The 18,107-nt window shown below is 42.8% G+C and overlaps 1 protein-coding gene across 13 annotated transcripts in view; it reads left to right on the plus strand.

The window, feature by feature from the left end:
- LOC117257988 (serine/threonine-protein kinase WNK2) overlaps positions 1 to 17,726 on the plus strand; it is a 55,457-nt gene extending 37,731 nt beyond the window's left edge. For 9 of the 13 annotated variants that reach the window (XM_078169918.1, XM_078169928.1, XM_078169926.1 and 6 more), the window contains 16 exons: positions 67 to 226; positions 327 to 443; positions 1,014 to 1,184; positions 1,455 to 1,506; positions 1,763 to 1,855; positions 2,274 to 3,073; positions 3,525 to 3,582; positions 3,680 to 3,753; positions 3,951 to 4,615; positions 5,927 to 6,153; positions 6,336 to 6,560; positions 9,012 to 9,110; positions 11,770 to 11,841; positions 12,713 to 12,757; positions 13,276 to 13,577; positions 15,026 to 17,726. In XM_078169918.1, the coding sequence (XP_078026044.1) occupies positions 67 to 226; positions 327 to 443; positions 1,014 to 1,184; positions 1,455 to 1,506; positions 1,763 to 1,855; positions 2,274 to 3,073; positions 3,525 to 3,582; positions 3,680 to 3,753; positions 3,951 to 4,615; positions 5,927 to 6,153; positions 6,336 to 6,560; positions 9,012 to 9,110; positions 11,770 to 11,841; positions 12,713 to 12,757; positions 13,276 to 13,577; positions 15,026 to 15,376 (3,511 nt within the window). In that variant the 3' untranslated portion in view covers positions 15,377 to 17,726. Of the gene's footprint in view, positions 1 to 66; positions 227 to 326; positions 444 to 1,013; positions 1,185 to 1,454; positions 1,507 to 1,762; positions 1,856 to 2,273; positions 3,074 to 3,524; positions 3,583 to 3,679; positions 3,754 to 3,950; positions 4,616 to 5,926; positions 6,154 to 6,335; positions 6,561 to 9,011; positions 9,111 to 11,769; positions 11,855 to 12,712; positions 12,758 to 13,275; positions 13,578 to 15,025 lie in introns of those variants that run through there. The other 4 variants (XM_078169921.1, XM_078169925.1, XM_078169922.1 and 1 more) reach the window with 4 other exon arrangements.
- The last annotated feature ends 381 nt before the right edge of the window (positions 17,727 to 18,107 follow it).

The following is an 18,107-nucleotide window of genomic DNA, read 5'->3' on the forward strand; positions in this document are numbered from 1 at the left end:
ATAGGATTTATAAATAAAGCGATGCATACTTACACTGGTGTATTTGTCTCTCCCCGCCAAAACCAGTGTCAACTCTGATGCCACGTCAGGCAAGGAGATGAGTGATGGTTATGAGGGGACACATGGAGGTAAAGGCGAAGGGAAAGTCCGCAAACACCACCGCAGGTCCACACGCACTCGCTCTCGGCAAGAGAAGATTAACAGGCCAAAGCTCAACATGCTCAACGTGGGTAACCAAAGTATATTCTCACATGGAAAACATTTCTTTAAGCCAGTGTTCAAAAATATAATAGACAAGGTATTTATTGTGTCTGCTTATGTTGCAGGTGTGCAACACTGGCGATAAGATGGTAGAGTGTCAACTGGAAACTCACAACCACAAAATGGTCACTTTCAAGTTTGACCTGGATGGAGATGCACCGGAAGAGATCGCAACATACATGGTACGCAGGAGACAAAGTCACTGCCACTTCAGTTGATGCAGAGGTTTTTGTTGTGCGCTGTAAGCTGCCTGAGATGCTTTCTTATGGCTCAGAACTCTGAAAGTCCCTGTGTTGCTGCTCTGAGCTGCAATGCAGCAAAAATGTTTGTCTCTCTCTCTCCCTTTCTGTCCTCAAATCCTAACCATTCAATATTGGGCTCATATTTATAGATGGATAAATGAATATTTATGGCGTAACTGCTCTCCCAGCTTATCATGTATAATGTAGGCGTTCCAAGGCAAACGGCCACTTATGAAGCTTACCAATGAAGTATATTTAATTAACTTTTATGATGCTTTGAAGCTTAAATGCTTTATAAACTTAACAAATAATGCAAAAGTCGTCCTTGGATTTTCATAGGCTTTTAATTGAATGGAGAATGTGTCTGGAATTTCTATCATTTTCTCTACTCTTGACAGTGGCCCCCCCCCCCCAACCATGCTTATACATCTCTTGGTTCTGGCACCTTTTTATTTTAAGCGTTTCTCATTAGGCTACAACCTTTCATGTTTTCTTCATTGTGCCCTTCAGGTGGAGAACGATTTCATTCTGCCGTTAGAAAAAGAAGTATTCATTGAGCAGCTGAAGGACATCGTGGACAAAGCTGAGGACATGCTCAGTGAGGACACGGAGGGCGAGAGGAACTCTGACCAGGGAGGCAGCCCCAAACAGAGCGACGGAGCTGGCGCTCTGGGACCAGAGGTGAGAAGGGAACTGTTGACAGTTAATAGTTGCAATGGCACAATCTGTCTACGAGTGCCTGTGCCTCGGATACATCATCCTGACAGCACTCTCGAGATGACTTTGCGTGCAACGCTGCCAAAAATACCATTCTTGCTGATGTGACATTTTGATCTAACTGAATTTGTGTCTGAGGTTCAGCTCTTAAGCTGGTTGAGGAAACCTTTTTAAATGCCTATTAAATCAGTTCACATGCATCAGATCTGTGTAGTAAGCCTTTCTATTCTTTAGGGATTGAAGGCTTCCACGCCCAGCACACCACAGCTGGTGTACCAGCAAAATGGTAAGACTTGAGCCACCTGGAAATTATATATTCACTCAGACAAAATCCACTGACACTTCTAGTTAAACTCAGCTGCTTCCTTTAAGAGGCCTGTTATGATGTGACAATGGATTGAGGATGTTTTATGAATTACTTTAAAATCTCCAGTACTTTAATTGTCTTTAAAGTGGCCAGTCAATTCATTTAGCTTCTGCACTGAATTGATTTTATAGTAGATGAGGATTCACAAATACTTCTTTGTCTTCGTCCTTGACAGTCCTCCACACTGGAAAGCGCTGGTTTATCATCTGCCCTGTGGCTGAGACGCCTGAGAAAGACAAGACTACATCTCACACCTCTACAGCCCAGGGTATGCTGCACGCTCAGATATACAGATAGTCATTAATGCTTCCTTCACGCCTTGAGACTCACGACATACTAAACAGAATTCTTTAATATGAGCAGCAGGAGTGTATTCTCTTTAGAATAAATGGAAGTTTGTGTCTTGCTTGCTGCTGTGGACAGTGAAGACGCTGCGCATGCATCAGAGTGTGCGTCTGTGTGGTTCATCCGTTGGGGTCAGTTATATAAGAGTGCTTCTGCAGTGGTTCTAGGCAAAAATGAAGGGCAGGATTTATACTCTAGCTGACAGAGCCTGATGGGGGAAGACGAGCAGTGATGTAACACTCTGGCACCCACAGGACCCTGCTTCCCTTCTTCGTGGCCTTGGCAGTTTAACTAGCAATCTGTTCCTCTCCTAATTAACTCTGATCTTTTTATTTCTCCAGAATCTGAAAAGGCTGCCTCATCATCAGTGAGGCCCAGCAGCAACACGACTGCAGGGGCTACCCCAGTTGTGTCGTTATCCTCCCAAAGCCCGTCCTCCTCCCCTCTGCCCCCTGCAGCTCAGACCACAGTGCAACCTCAAGACCAAAACACAGACATAACACGGATCCAGCAGCCTCAGCCCTGTGTTACTAAACATGCCCGTACTGCTGCTGGTGCCAGCCATCACAACGCCCTTCCCGTGGAAGAGCCTTGCATCTCTGCTGTCTCTATGGTAACGGACATTCCGTGCTGTGCTATTGTGCCACCTGTCTCTCTGGATGTGAATGCTATAGATAAAGGAGCAGTTAGTGGTTTGACCTCCTCCCAAACAAAAACCCAGACCAATCAGAAGGCCAGTCCTACTGGAGAGCTACCCCCTCAGCTGGCTTCCCATCAGTCTGTGGTCCTGCAGCAGCCCTACGCCACGCCCATGCAGCCAGGGACAGTCACCTCCCAGCCCCAGAGCCCAGCACATCAGACCCCGCAGAGCTCCCAGTCGTCAAGCCACCAGCAGCCGGTGAGTGGGGGGCCAGGAGAGTCGGACAGCGAGGGACCACGCAGGGTGGAGTTTGCAGACCGCACCATCAAGACTTTGGATGAGAAGCTGAGAAACTTGTTGTACCAGGAGCATGCTCCATCGCAGACCTCCAGCGCTGCTAGTGACCCCCAGGCCTCCGGTACAGAGGGGGTCAGCTCGCCTCCAGTCTCAGATGGCTTGACTACAGAGGGAGCACTTACGAAAAAGAAAGGAGAGCTGCTGGTAAAATGCACTGTCTGTCTATGTGTGTGTGAGTGAGAGACAGAGAGAGAAATCAGAGCATTCAGACATTGGTTAGGAACTAAGTTAATGGCAGCATCATTGAATCGTTTCCCCGCACTGTCTCATTGATATGACTATTGGCTGTAAAGAGCAAGACTAATACTGTATTTAGAGAGAGGGAGTAGGCTAACAAAATTACTGCTGTCAGCACCATAATTCATCATGATCTCTTTCTCTGGTAGCTTCATTTCGTGTGTGCGTTTGTTTCTTTGTGTGCATGCTACCAAAAACAAATCAGGGTCTGACTCATTCAGACAAAACGGAGGTCAGGAGAGGATAATGGCTAGCCTTACCGCACTGATCTAGCACATGAAGCGATTTACCACTTGCCACTATTCAAACGATTGCAAACTCTCACACACACACACACCCTTCTCTTTTTCTCTGTTAGCCTCAGATTCCTGAGCGCACAGATAGTGTGGGTGCACTAAGTGACTCTGCAGTGGCAGGTAGGTATCGTTATTTATGTAATGTCTGCATCACATTATTACTGCATTATAGTTTCAGTATCATTTGTTTTGAAAAACCTTCTCCCTGCTTCTTCAGCCACTAGCAGGGTTTTGAACAGAAGAGATGTGACCGCTGGCTCCAGCTCATACAGCTCCAAAAGCCGCTTTCAAGTAAGAATCCATTTTGAAAAGCCTTAAAGGGCAGATCTGCTCAATATAAATGTCATTTGACCAAATTAAATTATATTACAGGTCGTGACTTATGCCATTGTTTGTCCCAGGTCCAGTTTGTTGCTCAAACATTGCATTAGTTGATGATGTTTATGGACCCTAATTTTGTTACGAACATGGGCTTCTCTTCCTTCCAGATCATCCCCACTCCACCGGATGTCATATGTTGTTTAGAAAAAAGAAAGATGAGTTGCGGCACCGGCAGCTCCCCAGCGCCCTCTAGTGGCTCCGGAGGGTCTCACAGCCAGACGCAGGGCTCAAGCAGTAAAGAAAAGGACTGCATGGCTGTGGGCAGGTTCTCTGTGACAGCTGCAGCTGATCATGAGATTGCAGAAACATCGAAACCCCACAGCAGTAACCGTTACTCTGCCCCGCCAAACTTCTACCACGCCACCCCCACTACCAGCCCCGACGTCACCCCCAGCCACATCCCCCGTGCCCAGACCATCGACTCTCCGACCCATCACCACTACCACCACTCTTCTCACCTCTACTCTGACTCAGCAGATGAGGACAGCAGCAGCATAGCCCTTCCTCCGGCCCACCCCGCTCCCCCAGCTCATGCGCTGTCTGAGCACAGTGGGAGCGACCTCATGAAGAGGGCAGTGGCCTTCCTGCGGCGCTCTGGTAGGAGCAAAAGTGAGCAGAGCTCCGATTCACCCAGCCGACAGCCCGTCGCAATGAATGGTCACGCTCCCTCGCCTTCTGCAGGACATGCGCACTCATCCTACATCAGCAGTGACAATGACTCCGAGTTTGAGGATGCAGATATGAAGAAAGAACTGCAGAAGCTGAGAGAAAAGTAAAGCAACGTACAAACACACGCACTTGCCCACCTCCGCAAAATTATTTTTCATAGTCTGTTTGCATGTATAGGTATGCTGAGATGTAGGTATGTTTTATCCAGTCAATAGCCATCACATCTCACATTTATGAGGCATGAAACCAGCAAATTTTCTATTGAATGACTAATGGTTGCACCTCTACAGCAGAGTTATCAGAAGTCTGTGGATGATGTTATTTACAATTAATGGCATTTTGTAGACAACAGCATTGTATTACCTGACAATAGATGATGACAATAGATTTTGTCATGGCTTATGGATAATACCTGTGGCAAAGAAGGCCTATCCACTTCCAATATTACTGATTATTAAGTCGATAATCATGTTATTGTTATTAGAAATATGTGTGCTTTACCACTTCATTGGAAAACACTAATCTCATGAGAATTTGGTCACACTGTAAAAAATAAATTAGGTTGCAGTCATATAATAAACTCACAAGCATTCACTTATTGCGAGCTTGTGAACAGAACAAATCCATGATGTATATTTTAGGAAACATTTGTAGCTTCGTTTTCTCCGACTTGAAATTACTGGACCTTGACTTACGGCTGCAAGTAGCAGCTTTTATCTGTGCTGGTAGTAGAGAAATCCAGAAGTAATGGCATGAAAAAAGTGTTGGGGACTTGCTAAAACAGAAAATTATCAACAAGCAGATAGTACCATGCTAAAATTACGGGATTAATTTTGGCAATAGTAAAGGTGCAAAGAGGATTATTTGACTGTGATAAATTGATTCATCTAAATACAGTGGATGACTTACTGCTATTTTTGGCTGCCAGATGCAAATGTTTGACGTTACTGTGATCTTAATAACAGTAACTGTAAACTAAATGCACAAATAACTGATTTTTACATTTTTTGTAGAACATCACAATACTTTCTCCTCTTGAGCACAGAGCTCAGCAAAAGCACCAGTGTTGTTTTTTGTCATTGCCTTCTGTCAGTATTTACAGTGATATTAATGATCCTGTAAAAGCCCACAAAATGATTAGATGCCTCTAAGTTGAGGTTTGTCAGTCGAGTTCACACAACTTGTTTTCGAAAGACATGAAGAGGTTTTTGAATGACTCAGTACACACTTCAGGAGAGGATGTTCTTGACGCAGGTATTATGACTTCAAGCTCTAACGACAGAGGCTTTAGTGGACTACAGGGGGAGTAAATTACTGAGAGAATGCTTGAAAGAAAAAACGATGAAAAAAGGCAATGAAATTGACCAGCAGCCAGTTAATTTCTGTCTGTTCTCACCCTGTACCTTCTCACCAGACACATGAAGGAGATCTCTGAGCTGCAGGCGTTCCAGAGGAATGAGATTGAGCGGCTGTACACGGAGCTGGGCAAAACGCTACCCCCCAATGTCGGCCTGCTCCACGCCGCACCCCCAAGTGGCCGCAGGCGCAGGGCCAGCAAACACAAGCTAAAGGCTGGAAAACTGCTCAATCCAATGGTGCAGCAGCTCAAAAACAATCTTAACACCTCCACAGAGAGGAAAGGTGTGTGGGTTTGGATGGCGGGGTGATAAGTGGTTTATGTGTGTATGGGAGAGCATTTTCAGTCTGAAAGCACACAAGTGGAAAACACAGGAATGGCGTAAGGTTCAGAAAACCGTAGGAGTGTGTGATTCACCGCGTGATTCATTCTGACTCACACTTTTTCTTTTCCTTTTTTCACCAAGGTGAGAGTGCTGCCAGTTCATCCAGCTCCCCGGCAAAAAGTTCAGTTCTGTCAGATGGCTCTGCTCACTCCAGTGGCAGCTGTAGCTCCAGCAATAAGTCCAGCGCAGCCCCAGAGCAGGTCCACACGCAGCAGCCCTGTTCCTTGAAGGGCTCTTTCTCCTCAGACAACATCTACGCTGGGCTACATGGTGATGGAACAGCCAACCAAGCTGGCCCTGGCCAAGGTACCCATTACAGGTTCATGTGCATGCTGATGTGTGTGTGGATGGGACATGCTATTTACAAAACAGCCACTAGGGCTAAGGTAACTGTTTAACAGTGACAATGTTGTACCTACTGTCTATGGACAACATTTAGATGGATCAAGAGTCTCATCTTGAAGTACTACAGACTCATACACACCTCATACTGTGCGTAGGACCACTTAAAATATTAACAAATAAGCCATATGGCAAACATAACACTTATAAATGAGAGAAGGAGAATTGACACCGATGTGCTATCCATCAATATGCGCACTGTGTCCTCGTATAAATTATCTAAAACCAATAATAAACTGAAAGCAGAGGTTGGCACTGAATCGAATAATTTATGTGGTACACATTTTAAAGTTCACATACAGCCTGTTTATACCTGGTATTAACATGCATCGTGGGTGATCAGATCACAAGTGGACAGCACTAAATACAAGTAAAGACAGTCACTAAAATGCAGTGTGATCTGATTGTTCAAACCACTTGCCGAGGTGGTCTGGAATGCATTTGACCACATATCTTTTATAGTGTAACAGCTAATGCATCCTGGTCAGGTCCTCAGAATAGCAGCTCAGCCTTGCAGCCAATTTTTTGCAGTGGTCACTCACGGTATTGCAGCGAGAAAAATCCACTGCGGCCCAAAAAGCATTTCCCCCCTTGGCCACTATTATAAAAGAGACGTCTGTAAAACTGTAGACAGGACACATTGAACGGCAAACAAGGTCAATTATGACACTTTTTATGATTAATTTTTGATCCATGGAGGTTTTATAGTTGTAAAGCTTTCCTGGAGCCGAGAGGAGCGATTTAAAAATCTGTGACGTCATCACAATGTAAAGTCTCTGAGCTGTGTGGGAACTAGTGGGAGAAACACTACTGCGCATATTCAGTGGGCTGCATACTGTGGAAATAAACCTGGCAGCTAAAAACTTAACAGTATATCCTCAGACCCCTTTGGCAGTTTATACAGTAAACCGATATGGTGGCAGAATCAACCCAATGAATAAATGATGCATAACAAACGTTCAACTTTAGTTTACCTAAAAGCAAAAACTTTATTTGGCAAGTGTGCGAGGCGAGCAACACAATTTTGCCCCATGGAAGGAGATGTGTTGAATTCTGCTGACAGTGATATCTCCAGCTGTACCGACACAACTGCTAATGTGACTAGCAAGAATGCTAACAAGCAGCTAGTGAGAGTGTGGACATGATAACTGTGCACGGGGCCCTTTAACCTTATAGTGTAAGTGACGTAGGCAATAACGAAATCTGAAACTGGAAACGCATGATAGACACAAGCGTGACATCGATGTGTCTGAGCTGTCCACCTGTGTTCGGATCACCAAAATGTTAATACTGAGTATAAACAGGCTTATTTTAAACTCACCTTATAATTAAATTCACATCATAGTTTTTCCATGTAGCACTGAGAGAAGTAGAACAAAGAATAGTGAGTTAATATTAAATTCGTGCCAAGAACTGAATGTGAGAATGTCATGTACGCAGATACTAAAATAGAAAAACAGAAAATGATTAATAGTTAATCTGCTATAATTCACAGTACAGAGGAAAAGTTATTAAATAAATAGCACTTAATAAATATGACTCATTGTTTTTCAGCAGCCTTTATACAACCAAATTATTAACCAAGTCTCGTTTTAGTCTGCTGCAAGACGGATGCATTTTGCAGCTAAAAGGTTGGACACTGTACTGTCAGCTGTTATGATACCAAGAGCTGCGTCTCCATTCTAACAGTCAATAACACCTACTGACATCTGACGGATGATAAAACATGTGTCTCCATATAGTTTGCCAACAATATTTTGGGGTTGGCAACAAAAAAAGGAGAAGTTTTAGCGTGTTTAGCTCTGATGAACATAGATTAGGGTCTAAACTCTCTTTTGCTGGATCGCTGCTGTCAGTCTTTTCTGTGTAACAGGCTGATTTTTTACTTCCTAAATGTTGTGGTTCAAATGTATTTTGGATTTATTTACTTTAATCTTTTTTTTTTTTTTTTTATTTGTTGTGATTATATGATTTTGATGCCATGTAAAATTTACTTTTTAATAGAATTTTTAAACTACATTTTATTCTTGAATTCTGGTGTGTTTTCCGGTTTCATGCTATGACAAAAGCACATTTGAAGACAAGTCCAAATTACTGCAAGCTGTAAACACTTATATGACCCCGTCACATAAGCAATAAGAAATTAATAGACAGACAATATGAGGGTCAGAACCCAAGCACACAACCACAGTACCCTCACCAGATACATAGTGGGATCCTGCTTACCGTGCACTCCTCTTTAGTGTCCTTTGCTGGTGTCTTTGATGGTAGGGGTTTCTCATCCCAGTCTCTGTACACTTTTACAAGTGTTTCTCTTGTTTCTTCTCTTCTTCCCTCTTATATTCATTTTTACAGGCTGGACGGTTTACCACCAAACTTCAGAGAGAGTCACCTATAAATCTAGTAGCAAACCACGCACTAGATTCCTCAGTGGACCTGTGTCTCTGTCCATCTGTTTGTATTTGTTCTTTTCTATTTCCCTTCACTCATTTCCATCTTCTCTTTATTTAACCTTCCTCTCTTCTATCAACCAATTTTTTTACATGTAATATATTGGATCTTCTATTCCACCCTCCTCACAGGCCTCCTCACCTTGCGTACATCACCCATTTAATATTCCTACCACTCACCCCTCCTCCCTCCATGACCTCAAAGCTTGTGTTCTGCAAGATATTGTTCTTCTGAACGCCAGAGGATATCCATCACATGCACACATGATGTTGGTAGTCAAAACTCATGTCTACAGAGCCAACTGAACGTAGCTAACCCAGGCATATGCCACTATAATCAAAGGCTTGTGCAGCCAGGAAATGTTTTCTTTTCATCTTCAAGCGATCAGTGTAAGAAGTCACATTTCTGTGCTTTATTTTACGACTTTGCTCGAAGTCCCTTCACCTGCTACTGCAGTTAGACATTGTAATTGGTGCAGACTGTTTGTTGACCCTTGTTTGTGGCATTTAGAGGTAGATAATGGTGCATTTAGTTCCCAGTTGTATTTGCCACTTCCTGGAAAGAGCTTCCCTCAAGCTATGACTTCCATTATTAAAATCTGTGCCCTCTTGGTGCGCCAAGTTCTGCATCAACTTTTGTTTAAGTGTGGGACTACTGGATTTGAAATGGCTGGACTCCTGATAGGACAGAAATAAATCTGTGACCCGTGACACCCTCATATAAATCAGGCTTTTAGTTTGACAGCAGTTTTTTTGAAGTTTTAGTGATAAAAAGATGGTATCAGCGTGATATATTCATCCTGCTCCTTTGTGATAACCATCTACAGGTAAATTATATCAGTTATGTGAATTTGATTGAAGCCACGGTGTAAAATTAGTAATGTTCTAACATTAGTGCCCCCCAGTGGTAGAATCGACACACAGCAATCTACTATAGACTAAAAATAATGGACGTAGCTACCATGACGTCACTCATTGGTTTGTGGACTCCCATTTTGAAGCCTTGAATTTGGAATTTAGGCCGTTGCTTTTTGGGCTAAGTCGCTCCAGGGCATGTCTACTTTGTAGCATCAGTTAGGATCATAGCTAGCCTAGCATTAGCGGTAAGCAGATGCCTGGAATGCCCGAAGGGGTACAGATAATTAGAGGCAGAGTAGGGGTGGGTCCTCCCACAAGACATACTGGATAGGCACGTTCCACCAGTCAGTTTAGTCTCTCCCCATCGTACTGACAGCCTCACCTTGCTCCTTAAGTTCACACAGATTTTGATATAAGTCCTCCAGGTGAGAAGCGCTGTCTCTGGTGGTCAGAAAAATTAACTCTGGGTTTATAAATCCAGATTGACCCCGAAGAGTCTGCACAGTGTTTCTTTGCATGAAGACTGAAAAGGAAACATTTCCAGGGTGTGCATGCCTCTTACATGTGCGGCCTACAATACCCAGGATGCAAGTAACTTGGATGTCATAGGTATTTATCTGTTCTCTGGCAATCATCCGCAAATCACAGAACCTCAGTTACATTCATAAACGTTCGTTGTTGGGTTTATTGCCCTCTCCCCCCTCATACAGATGCTTTGTGCCGTGCTTCTGGCTTAAAAAAAAAACAGACCCCACAAGTGTGCTGGGGTTAGGTCTCTCCAAACATGGGCCTGAGGTCAGATCTAAAAAAAGTGTGTCTGTGTACATGTGTGAGAGAGAATGCCAAAGCCTTTATACCCTATTTATTTGTTGTGTGTTTCCATCCACTGTTAATTTTGATTGTATGACATCTTCCAAGTAAAGGCACTTTGCCCCAAGTCAGCACTCCTGTGTGTACTAACACAGAGAAACCCCCACCCCCACCCCAACCCACCCCCAAGCCCTTCCCTGATAGGCAGGGTCTTTTGCTGTGGTAGAGGAGAGCTCTCTCTGTCCCTCATGTTTGGACGGAGAAGACGTGCATGGTGCAGGCGCCAGGCAGGGCACTGATGGAAACTTGCTCCGCCATACGAAGGGCTGTATCATCAATATTACTTCTTTTTTTTCTTTTCTTTTCTTTTCTCCTTCCACCTCTCCTGAGTTACCTGCATGTTTCTGACAAGTGCTGACTGATGAGTTCCAGCTAGTATCTGTGTGCTCTTTCAGTTTGAAGTTTTATTTATTTCGGTTTCACATTTTGTTTCACAGGCATTTCTCACATCGACAAAGGGATCTCTTTTTAATCCAGGCTCCAGTCTTCCTTTCTTAGAAAACACTATTATCTGTATGGGCTCTTCCTACCTACTAATAGACCAGTTATTAAATCTTACAATTAAATTTAAATTATTTTATTTTATAAAGGCTGTTAAGATGATAGTGATTGCATTAGACCAGATTTCCATCTAACACAGCAGTTGATGGGACACTGTGTAAGATTTAGGGGGATTTAGTGGCATCTAGCTGGGACGATTGCAGATTGCAACCATCTGAAACTTAATTCCTTCAGTGTTCGTTGTTCGGACGTTGTTTTTTTTTTTTTTTTTTTTCACTGGGAGCTGAATGATTTGCAGAGGTTTCTTCCTCCAAAATAAACAAGCAAGGTGATTAAAGCAGTTACATGTTACAAATCAGCGTTTCCTCCACGCTTTTCGGCCTGTCTGAGATGAGCACCTTCTAATTAATGTGTTCACCTTTATTCTAATCCAGATGCCAAGGAGGTTTCAACCGGGAGCCAAATTATCTGCAGAGGTCTCTTCCTCTTCAAAACAAACACACCAGGTGATTTAAACCGGTAAAAACACTGAATAAAGCACTTTCACGTTACAAATCAGAGTTTCTTCGACACAGTTCGGATTATCAGAGGCGCACCGCTAGCCCAGCACTTCCTAATTTGTGCTCACCTTCTCAAACTCAGACGTTTTATAGGTTTTTACCAGGAGCTGTATTATCCGCAGAGGTAAAAACACAGAATAAACCCATTTAACATTCAAAATATCAGTGTTTTTCCAACGTTGCTCGATGTGGAGGGCCTGCTTACTACGGTGGCTGATGCAAAAAACACCAATGGCCCTATCTAGAGCAAGTGTTTTGTCCGTTTTGGGCTACTGTAGAAACATGGCCGACTCCGTGGATGAGGACCCACTCCCTGTGTAGATATAAACGGCTCATTCTGAGCACACGAAAACACAAATCTTATTTTTAGGTGATTTATACAATAAAGAAGCATACTTTTTATTAAATTCCATTTCTGCCAATATATCCCCCTAAATCTTAACACACTGGACCTTTAAAAAAAGAAAACAAAGTACGTTAATTTAAATGTCAGTATGATATATAATGGTCTTCATCCATCCAGGAGCTATTTAGCACGTAACACAAACCAAGGCTAGGTTTGCTCCCTCTGTCCTGAGCTCGTCAGGTACACTCACCAATAGTCAAGTGATTGCCCATTTTAAAGAGAACACCTAGGCTCTTTCTTCCAGTCCTCCTCACTGATTTTTAAACCCCTTGTCCTCCTTTTCCCTCCTTCTCTCTCCCCAATTGTTTTGATAGCTCAATGTGCTTTTGAAGCAGCTTGTCCACATACGTGTGGTGTGCAGTGTGTCCTGGCCTAACTGTTTCTGTCTTGTGCTGTTTTACCTTTTTATAGGGTCCACTCTGAAACGACTATGTCTAGGCAAAGAGCGCAGTAGTAGTAACTATCTCATTTACTTTCTTACTCTCTGTCTTTCTTCCTCTGTCCACACTATATTAGTCCTCCTTATGTTTGTATGTGCACTTTATTTTTTCTTTTTTTTGTTTCGGCACTGGTAATGTTGCAGTAATTGTTGAAAATGTGGGTACACTACAGATTGTTGCATACATTTACGTTTGTTGTTGTTTTGCATGGCGGTGTCAGTGTCTTGATTGCTGAATTTGTCATTGCTTGCATATCAAACATTTCATTTGTCTATAATTACTCATGAAAGTCATTCGTGTTGCAATCCTTTGGCTGCTATGTTGGCAAAATGTGTCACAGTAAATAGGTTGTATACACATTTACTCTGACCTCAACAAAACCACAAGGACAATTCTTAAAGTTGGCTTTCATGAAGGTGATATTATAGGTTCATCGTGTCAAACGTGCCTTAAATTACGCCATACAGCAGCCAATTGATTTGACTGTCAAATTATTTAACTGGCCAGATTTTTAAGACCTCTGTGTCTTTTCAGGGTCTTCTCTCAACACCGCCACAACTCAGACAGCTTCCGGTCAACCACAGCCGGCACTCACCACAGCCACGCCCTCACCATCTCCCCAGCCAATCACACGGCTCGCTCAGGTCCAGACCAACAACAGCAACAACAAGAGAGGCACGTTCACCGACGATCTTCACAAGCTGGTAGACGACTGGGCGAAGGAGACTGTCGCGGCAGCCAATCAGCCACGCCCCTCCCTCAACCAGATCAAACAGCAGAGACGCCAGCAGGACCTGGAAGGCAAAGCGCCACCCATGGGAGCAGCTGCACATGAGGTATTTGCAATGGAGATGTGCACGCAGGAATAAATGACAATGGATTAGTTGTACTTAAAGTCATGACAATGGTTCTCAAACAGCTCAGGAAATATTAGGTCTTCAAGTACCACCACTAAGCCACCACTAAGTTAAAATACAGTAGCCTAGGCCGAACCTTTTCAGCTACAGACACACAGGAGGCAGGTTTATTCACAGTCACAAAACTATTTTTAACTGTTGTCAGCCTCAGCAATGCTGTACAGAGGGGTAGCACTTAAGCTCTTCCACACTACTCTCATACACCAGAAAAGCCGCCCCCTCACCAGGTGCTGCAGAGAATTCTCTGGTGCTGCATAAGTAGACACTAGTGTTTGCGCTCGGTTGATTGTCGTCTGCTGCTTGAGATATTCTCCTCCTGATCTGCACTTCTTTTAATAGTTCCCGTTTGAAGCCACGATTAAAGTCTTTTCAAACCATCTATGTTACCTCCGCTTACTGCCAGCACAGTTTAGCTCATAAGTAGCATCAGAGAAAAAGGTTTTTTTTAACATGAAACTGTTGTAATCAGTGTTTTTACTAGTTCAAATCCCTGAGTCCATTTTGTTTTGGAAAGGAAGAGACATCTGCGAATAATTTGTCTCCCGATAAAAACCTCCTGAGCGTCTAGATCTTATTATTGTTATTAGAGAAAAAATGTGAGCACACATTAGTAGGAGCTGGGCTGAAACTGTCTGATCTGTATTTTTATTGGCTTAAGTCACCTGGCCCATTTGCTTTTGAGAGGAAGAGACCTCTGCGGATAATTCGGCTCACGGTAAAAACCTCCTGAACAATGAACACTGAGGGAACTGCAGGCAGTTGCTGGTTGCAATCTGCAGTCCTCACGACTAGATGCTGCTAAATCCCCCTAAATCTTTTGCACTGTGGAACACTGAACTAACCCTTTTTAAGTGGCAAAGTCACACAATAACACAAACAAAATAACTGCCCGAAGCAGTGTTAGACCAGCATCTCTGTGTTCAGCAATGTTAAATTACTACTTTTCTCAATGGAGTCTGGTTTTGAAGAAGGCGATATAATGGCTTCATTTTCCCGTTGGAAATCATCATCAGACGACAGCGAGTTAAAGCAGGGAAAATACTCTTAATATAGCGTACACTTAACTGATAATGATTTGTTTAGGTGGCTTAAATATGTTTTGTTGTTTCCCCCTCTCATAGAAGTAGATTACTTAGCTTTCACGTCAGACTGCAGCCTGCTTCTGCAAACTGGGCGACGGACATCTACTGTATGTAATACACTGACTATGGATGATATACCTCATACAACCCCACTTCAAAAAAGCTTAACTATCCCTCTCTATCTAGGACCACCAGTGATACACGTACCACAGTTTGCGAACCAGTGATATATGACATGTGAGGCTATCCATGCACAACTTGTACAACTGCTCCCCTCTGTTTCAGATGAAACGCCATGTCGCTCCCCACAAGTTCCAGCTGCCTCTCTCCTGCCCCCTGACTGCTGCTTTAGGCCCTGGTATGCCCCCAGTTCTAGCTCCCAACTCCTCAGCAGTGCTCTCTCCTGGGTACCTTTTGCCAGCGGGCTCCTACGGCGGGATGGTTCCTGGTCCTTTTTACCCCCAGCAGTGGCCTGGCATGCCTAGTCCTGTAGGCTCCGTGGGTCCTGTAGGCGTGCTTGGTGCTGCGACAATGATGCCCTATGCCGCAATGGCAAACCCAGGGATCCAAGCCTACCCTCTGGTCATGCACGACCCAGAGAACAGCCCCTGTCCCAAAACCACTAGGACTACCTAACCTGCTAACTCATGTTTGTTAGTATGTGTTGGCACAGTAGTCCAACTCCACTCTGTTCTGGTTCACCAGAGCCTCACATGTACATAACCTGATGTTGTAAATAACATGACGCAAGTGTTGATATTCTTTATACAACACCTATATCTGTAGTTAATTTGTGTGTGTGTGCGTGTGTGTACGTATGTGTGTATACTATACAGTACGTGTTAAGTATGTACGTCTGAAAACTTAATGCTTTTTGGCTTTGGTTTTTACTAAACTCAGCCATACGAGACAATTTGTCCGCAGTCACGACAAACATATTTCACTTTATTCTTTATTACTGCTGTTGTGACATTGATTTTTTGCCTTTCTCTGTGTTACGTACACTTTAAACACTACATTGGAATCCAAATACCAGTGGTTTGAGATACAGTAACAGGACAGTATTTATGATGAAGACATTTGAAGGAATGTAGTGCCTTGAACATTGATTTATAGATTACTTTTTTTTTCTTCCTCTGTGAAACAAAGCATGTCTGTATCCAAGTTATTTTTATTTAATGGTAGCTTGAGTGCAGTCTCTTATTTTTTAATGCATTACAGACACTTTTGTTTTTGGTTTACATATGAATGCCCTTGTAGAACTGCACTATTAACACAGTATATGCTCTTATTTAAATAATAAAATCATGTTTTAACCCTTGTTTACTTTCCACCCCTGTGACAGATGGAATGCCATAGTGGTGAGACGTACCGTTGCCTTGCAGAAACAAATGGTTAATGTACAACTGATGAGAGAAGGAAAAAAAAAAAAATTTAACGCCAGCAGCCAAATCAACTCTTTCAGGTCAAATGGTTCAGGCGGACACAGCCTCTTTTTGATAGGACAACTGATGCGCTGGACAGCACAAGAGCTGGCATTGTTGTAGCCTTGTGCTCAGGAGAAAGGCAGTGTCCAGAGCCATGTATACTGTACATAGCTCTTTCTACAGTATATGCCTCTGGTAGTGTTCTGATTAGAATGTAGCAATTAATATGTGAAGGCTTTGAGGCTTAAAAGTGCAATTTAACCCCTCCACAAAGCTTTGATCGTGGCCTTGCCACAAGCCTTATCTCTGATGTGTGCGACAGGAGCAAGCTGAAAAAGTTGAACAAATTTACAAACCAACCAAGCAACCAACCAACAAGTTACCGGGCAAAGTTTAAAGCATCACAAACAGACAAGTCACTACTGCTACAAGTTCTTTCAACTCGGCTATCCTATTACTCAGCATACACTATGTGAAATGTTTTGTGCAATCACCAGTTAAGTCTGATGTTTTTTAAATTATTTGATGTTTATAGCTTGATTTTTTTTTTTTTGATGCTGCTATCGTCTGAGGTGATTCCACCGTACAGTTCAGCATTATAGTCACATAAGATGGTACTTAAAAAAGAAAACTCAAATTAACAGATGAGATGCTCACAAAGCAGTGTTATTGCCTTGTTGGTGTTGTGTTTATTTTCCAGGTTGCTTTGGATGACAGCCTTCGTTTTTTTTCTTTTCAGTAATATATTGCAAAAGTCAAATGATACTTGATGCGGGAGATTTGCACAACATATAGTCTCCCTTAATTCTAACCTATGTTTAAGAGTTTCCTACACTGTATATAGTGGGTTTCACCGCCTGTACTTTTTTATCACTGACAAGCATGGCCAACTTTTCATGTTCCACAAAGCAAAGACAAACAATACAGCTGCAATGGTTAAATATTTCACATCTCCACGACACATTTGAACGGTTTCAGCACCCCGATTCTGCCAAGCTGTGAATTGTACAGTTTTCTTGTAGTTTATATTTGTACTTTTTTTTTTTTTTTTTTTGACTGTTTAGAGGTGGTGGCGGTGGAGGGGTTGCTTTGATGTATATTATTCCATCAATTCGGTTTGAATTGGACTTTTATAGGATATTATGCAGAGTCTTCTGCTTTGGTGAAATACTTCCAGTAGTAAGAGATTTCTGTTCTCTGTCACTCGTATCTGGTTTTGTTCCACCTCCCCGGCTGCCAACTCATGGCGAGCAGAGGAAGGAATAACTATTCTAGGCATATTCATTTGGATGCAGTGATCAGATGGAGGAGCTGAGATGCACAGAGGAGGAGGATGAGGAGGAGGAGGAGTGTTGACAGCTCCTGCTCTGCTCATCTCACTTCTCTCTGGACAACATTGCCCCCTGGTGAATATGCTGTGATTGTCAAAGGCTTGTATTCAAACTGTGTGGGATTGCTTCTGCCTGCTGTATGTCCCACTGCATTACCCCACCCTACCCTGCTGCACTCTAATCACAGACTGTATGTTGAGAGAGAAATAAATATTATTTTGTGCTTGATGCTGTGTTGCATTGTATTTATTGCCTTTTTTCGAGGCTATAATCACATTATAATTATGATAAAATAGAGTTAAAATAAAATAAATAAAATAAAATGAAAGATAATAATAAAATTAATTTATCCATTAATTTAAAAAGTTAATTTTTAACGTATAGATGATGTTCAAGTGTTTGTATGTGTATTTGAAAGGGGCACGCGCACTCTGAGGCCAGACTCCACTCAACTCAGTCGGCAGACATCTTAGAAACAAAGCGGCAGATTCGTAACAGTCAACACGACACAACCCGTGTGAAAGCATTGGCTGTAAAATTAAAAATAAATCATTAAATAAACTCTCCAAACAGAATATCATTTATAAACCCATGGAAACTCGGTTTAAA

Source organism: Epinephelus lanceolatus, chromosome 8, assembly GCF_041903045.1.
Source record: "Epinephelus lanceolatus isolate andai-2023 chromosome 8, ASM4190304v1, whole genome shotgun sequence".
Lineage (NCBI taxonomy): Eukaryota > Metazoa > Chordata > Actinopteri > Perciformes > Serranidae > Epinephelus > Epinephelus lanceolatus.